The sequence below is a fragment of the Salpingoeca rosetta genome (assembly GCF_000188695.1).
Source record: "Salpingoeca rosetta unplaced genomic scaffold supercont1.23, whole genome shotgun sequence".
In the NCBI taxonomy this organism is placed as follows: Eukaryota; class Choanoflagellata; order Craspedida; family Salpingoecidae; genus Salpingoeca; species Salpingoeca rosetta.
Window position 1 is genome coordinate 814,553 of NW_004754911.1, and position 5,480 is coordinate 820,032.

At 57.4% G+C, this 5,480-nt stretch overlaps 3 protein-coding genes across 3 annotated transcripts in view; 1 reads left to right on the forward strand and 2 right to left on the reverse strand.

Annotated features, from left to right (window-relative positions):
• Window positions 1-1,675, reverse strand: part of PTSG_08442 (PRCDH1 protein) — a gene marked incomplete at both ends in the record, with an annotated part of 32,380 nt that extends 30,705 nt beyond the window's left edge. Inside the window, 3 exons of the mRNA XM_004990633.1 lie at window positions 58-220; window positions 472-649; window positions 861-1,675. Coding sequence (XP_004990690.1) covers window positions 58-220; window positions 472-649; window positions 861-1,675 — 1,156 coding nt within the window. The remainder of the gene's footprint in view (window positions 1-57; window positions 221-471; window positions 650-860) is intronic.
• Window positions 1,676-2,430: 755 nt separating this feature from the next.
• Window positions 2,431-5,111, forward strand: PTSG_08443 (uncharacterized protein). Its single transcript, XM_004990634.1, has 5 exons — window positions 2,431-2,672; window positions 3,000-3,102; window positions 3,303-4,063; window positions 4,256-4,342; window positions 4,618-5,111. The coding sequence occupies exons 1-5, from the start codon at window positions 2,566-2,568 to the stop codon at window positions 4,877-4,879; spliced, it is 1,320 nt and encodes a 439-aa protein (XP_004990691.1). The 5' UTR covers window positions 2,431-2,565; the 3' UTR covers window positions 4,880-5,111.
• A 171-nt stretch (window positions 5,112-5,282) lies between these two features.
• PTSG_08444 (uncharacterized protein) overlaps window positions 5,283-5,480 on the reverse strand; it is a gene marked incomplete at its 3' end in the record, with an annotated part of 3,455 nt that continues 3,257 nt past the window's right edge. Inside the window, exon 11 of the mRNA XM_004990635.1 lies at window positions 5,283-5,309. Coding sequence (XP_004990692.1) covers window positions 5,283-5,309 — 27 coding nt within the window. The remainder of the gene's footprint in view (window positions 5,310-5,480) is intronic.

The window sequence follows — 5,480 nt, forward strand, 5'->3', positions numbered from 1 at the left end:
GAGAAGCGCACGGCGTTGCCTGTGCTGTTCGCGTCGCTCGCCACCGCAGTCAGGCACAGCTGGCCCGAGGGCCTGTTTCTCCGTTGATGCTGCACGCGTAGGGCAGGTTGAAGAACTGCGGCACGTGGTCGTTGACGTCTGTGACGCCGATGACGACCTGCACAGTCGCAGAGAGCGACGGGACGCCCCGATCGCGCGCCTCCACCGTCAGCGTCCACGACTGCGCCACGTGTGGTATTGGGAGTGGGGTAGGCAGGGGGGAAAGGAGGAAAGGATTTGGGATGTGGGAGGGGAGAGAAACGCGTGTGAGAAGAACGGGTGCTTGTGCGGTGAGGAAAATGAGACGACAAAGAAGCACAAATGCAGATGCCGGTAAGCACAGGCAGCGTCACGTAAACGACACAAAACTGCACACTCGCACACTCACACACGCGCACACTCACACACGCGCACACGCACAGCAGCACGCACCGGCTGTTGCTCGCGGTCGAGGGAGGCGGTGGTGGTGATCTGGCCCGTTGCGGCGCCAATGACAAAGGGGAAGCCGCTGCCGACCAGCGAATAGCGCACCTCGCCGTTCAAGCCGTTGTCAAGATCATCCGCCTCAACAACAAGCACAGACGTGCCCGCATCGAGGTTCTCAATCACACTGCAGGCCACACGTGTGTGTGTGTGTGTGTGTGTGTGTGTGTGTGTGTGTGTGTGTGTGTGTGTGTGTGTGTGAGAGAGAGAGAGAGACAAGTGCTTGCTTACAGTTCACGTGTCACGACGCCTCGATATGCATGCAGAGTCCGCATGCAACACACAACACACACAACACACGCGCGCACACACAACACACAAATCACACATCAACGTACTTGGCTGTGTAAGATGCCTTGGTAAACTGTGGGCTGTTGTCGTTGACGTCGGTGACTTCGATGAAGAGGGTGGTGTTGCCTGTGCGGGTCGGCGTGCCACCGTCCCGTGCCTCAATCACAAGCGTGTGCGTCCTGTTGCGTTCGTAGTCAAGCTGCGTGGCAACAGAGACCCTGCCCTCACCGCTGACGGTGGCAATCTGGAAGATGCCATCCGGGTCACCGCCAATGATGAAGTACGTCACGCGGCTGTTCTGCGTCGAGGCGTCGACGTCCACCGCCTTAACAGACACAAACGTCACGTCCGCCTCGAGGTCCTCAGCCACCTTCATCGTGTACAGGTCCTGGTTGAAGACGGGCGAGTTGTCGTTGACGTCCGTGATGGCGATGAGGATGCGCCCCGTGGTCGAGTCCACGCCATCTGAGACAGACACGGTGATGTCGTCGTAGGTGGTGGTGCCAAAGTCTGCGTCGAGCGGAAGGCGCGACGTGACCACACCCGTGTTACGGTCGATTTTGAACGCGGCAGAGCCACTCCCAGACAGCGTGTACTGGAGGGTCTGCCCCGCATCGGGGTCTGTTGCAGTGACGGTGCCAACGGTTGGTGTTGGGTCGTCGGTTTCGGGAACGCTGAAGATGTACAGGTCACCAAAGAGGGTGCCCTGGAAGGTGGGCGGTGTGTTCTGCGCCACCGCCACTCCGAGTAACAAGGATGCGAGCAGCAGCCCCGCGGTCACAAGCATCCCGGCGCACGCCGGTGATGGGTGGCGGCGGCGGCGGGGGCTGGGGGCGAGTGCCCGGCCAAGTGGGCGCGCCATCAACACGGACGGCGATGCTTCTCGCCGGTGAGTGTTTTCTGGCAGTGCGCGAGCAGGCGCGTGCGGCCTCCTTGTGCTGCGCTGCTGTTTGTCTTGTGAGTTGTTTGCGTGGGTCGTTACAAACAAATGATGTGTGAAAGTTTGGGATGTGCCGTCGCTGAGTGTAGATGAAACGAGGGGTAACAGTGGCGCCTCAGAACCACTTGTCAGAAGAGGAAGAGGAAGGTCAGGTCAGTATACACAGGCACACACGTTCTGGTGTGCGTGTGGGTAATTGGCCTTCAACCACACAGAAGACGCGAAGAAGCCGTTTTGCTGCTGTGCCAAAAGGGCGTGGCAAAACCTGTGGTGGGTTGTTGTTGTGGTTGTTGGTCGATGGTCGACGCGTTTCAAGAACAAAAGCACACAGACGGAGACGGATGGATGATGTGTGAGGTTGCACTTGTGTGTGTGTGTGTGCGTCCAAGGCGGCAGGCGAGCGGCGGTCACAAACAGCGCAACAATCCCCCCCCCCATACAATGTCAGCAAGATGGCGATAGCGCAGACACGCCATCCAAACTCACTCAGCCAGCAAGAAGAAGGGTGTGGTGGGTGTTTTGTTTTTGTGTGTGGTTTTTCTGCCTGCAACAAACAGCACACAGCACACAGCAGCGTGGCTGTTGTGTGGGAAGCGCTTCACCGTGCGGATAATTTGTTAAAGGGAAGGTGAAAAATCGGCTCACAATAATAAAAAAAAGGTGCGATTGATTTGAGGCAAGCAAGCAACAAGGAGGAGCGCGGAGCGTCGTCACTCACTGCTAACGTTGAGCTTTTGATGGATGGTGGTGCTGGGTTGTGGATGCACAGAAGCAGCAGCATCAGAAGCAGCAGCATCAAATAGTGGAGGAGGATGGATGAGGCAAGCAGTTTGCCGTGGTTCTCCCTTCTTGGGTTTGAAGCACCGGTGCACTCGTGTGTCTTTGTCCAAGGCACTCGCAGGGACTGCCTCGTCACTGGGTGCGTGTCTGTGTGCGTGTCTGTGTGTGTGTGTGTGTGTGCGTGTGTCTGTGTGCGTGTGTCTGCGTCTGTGTCTGTGTGTCTGTGTGCGTGTGTCTGCGTCTGTGTCTGTGTGCGTGTGTCTGCGTCTGTGTCTGTGCGTCTGTATGTCTGTCTGCCTGTCTGTGTGTCTGTATGTGTGTCCGTCCGTCTGTCTGTCTGTCTGTCTGTCTGTCTGTGTCTATGTTTGTGCCTGATTCCTCTTAGCCTCCTCTACCCTCCCCCCCCCGCCCACTCCCACGCCTCACCATCCCTCTCATCGCATGGCATCATGTCCTCCTTGGTCAGGTGCGAGGATGGCATGCTTCTGTTGTGGGACCTCAAGGAACGCAAGTGTGCATGGCAAATGCGCTGTCACCGCGGTGCCATCCTTGGCCTGCAGGCATTCCCTGTAAGTGCACATATATGGATGTTGGGGGGGGGGGTAGTTGTGTATGTGGGTGTGGGGTGTATTACATGGTTCTTCTGTGGGTCGTGCAGTCATTCTCGCACCACACGCCACCCTCATACACACACACGCGTACACACATACACACGCCACGCTCATACATTCACCACCACCCTCACACACGTTGTTCTGGTTTGTGTTAGAACGCAGAGGGACAGCTACTCGTGGCGTCGTGGGGAAGGGATCAGCTGCTGCAGGTGTGGAACGTGACGGCGTTTGTCGGCCATGCAACCCCCGCACCTTCACCAGCCGCCACAAAGGCTGATGGCAGTGGTGACGACGATGCCGACGATGACGAGCAGTTTGGCGGTATTGTGATTCCCTTCTTGGAGGTGAAGAAGGAGCTTGGTGGCATCAACTTCTGCCGCATGGCCAGTGTGTCCCTGCGGGTACATGATGATGCGGATGGGCACCACCGCGGCGGGGCGAGGGCTGTGCTTGCACTGTCAGACGCAGACAACGAGACCTTGCTGCTTGTGGACACGTGGACGTGGGAGACGATGAAGATTGCCGTGCCAGACCAGGGGCAGCTCATGGCTGTGGCGCTGTTCGCCGCCGATAACGACACCACTGGCACCAGTCACAGTGACGAATGTGCGAGTAGTAGTAACAGCGACAGTCACACTGGTAGTGGCAGTTGCGAAAGCAAGTGCTCGGGCTTCGTCGCGCTCACAGCACACGAGAGTGGGCAGCTTCGGCTGTGGCGCATGCAGCACAACCAACACGGTGGCAACGGTGACGATGAGGGTGATAAGCGGCCACCATCGGTCGGGGATAGGGAGGCGTGGTTTGCTGGGCTGCAGCATGAGCTGCTCTCCACGGTGGAAGTGACGCCAACACCTGTTCCCGTCGTCTCCGTCGCCTACCAGCAAGGACGCATCCTCTGTGGCAACGCAGAGTCAAAGTAGGTTCGGTGTGTGTGTGTGTGTGTGTGTGTGTGTGTGTGTGTGTGTGTGTGTGTGTGTGTGTGTCTGTATGTGTGTGCGTGTATGCAACTTGCTGTGTTGCTCGCTGTGTACCCCGCTCTGTATGACATGGCGCCTACCTTTGCGGTCGGCAAAGTGTTGACGCCTGTGTGACTGCTGCGCTTTGATAGACTGTTCGTGGTGGCCGTTCCATCGGACTGGACCATGACTGTGAAGAAGGAGCTCTCGCTGCCTGAAGGCCTCACCAACGCAATCAGGTCTGCAAGTGGCGGTGGTGGTTGTGGTGCTGGTCGTCGTCGTGGTCGTGATTGCTGTCAATCCCGCTGCCGCCTACCTGAGTTGCGATCACGCTCACATGGTCAAGTACCAAGCAACAAACTCGTTTGTCCCGCTCTCTAACCCTCGTTCCCACACACACACACACACACACACACACACACACACACACACACACACACACACACACACACACACACACACACACACACACACACACACAAACACATACACACACAAACACACACACACGCAGTGTGCGGGATGCGCCTGCGCGGCTGTTCGCCGCTGCGTGCAGTGACAACAAAGTGCGCGTGTACTCGCGCAAGGGGCGTGCTCTTGCCGTGCTGGACCAACACGTCGACAGCGCACTATGCGTTGCCCACAGTGCACCGCTAAAGCACGTGACGCTGTCGCTCATTGACCCTTCGCACCCGCCCGGTGGCGTGCTGCTGGCGAGTGGCGGTAAGGACTGTGTTGTGCACCTCTGGTCCCTCTACAACGAGGACGCGGTGTGATGATATGTGTGCATGCATACAGGAGCAGCTGCAGAGGGGGCGCTGATCGGTGCTGTGCGAAGAAGAGTGATTGCGTAGGACTGCTTCTCGTGTCGTTCTTAGTCTCGCCGCTATGTGTGTGTGTGTGTGTGTGTGTGTGTGTGTGTGCGTGTGTGTCATTGTCGTCACATGCAAGTGAGCCCAGTTGCTGCAAACAACATCGAGGTACAACAGTAAACGACTAGGATAGGTAATGATTTGATGTGGTCATCGGGGAAGAAGCAAAAGGTTTAATGCACACTTGAAAGTAAACGCACGCACATCACCACATCACGAACACATCACCACATCACTTACACACACGCGCGCGCACACACGCGCACACACACACACACAGGATGGTTACATAACCCAACATGCTCACTCACTCGCGCTCACACATTCTCACATCCTAACGCAGCAATGAAAAGGAAAAAGCTGAGAGTGGGTACAAAACATGGAAACGAAAAGCCACCGGGGGAGGGAGACATTTGGCTCAGCAAAGCCACCGGGGGAGGGAGACAGCCGACAAGGCAACGCAAGGTGAGGCGGAGGGCCGACAAGGCAACGCAAGGTGAGGCGG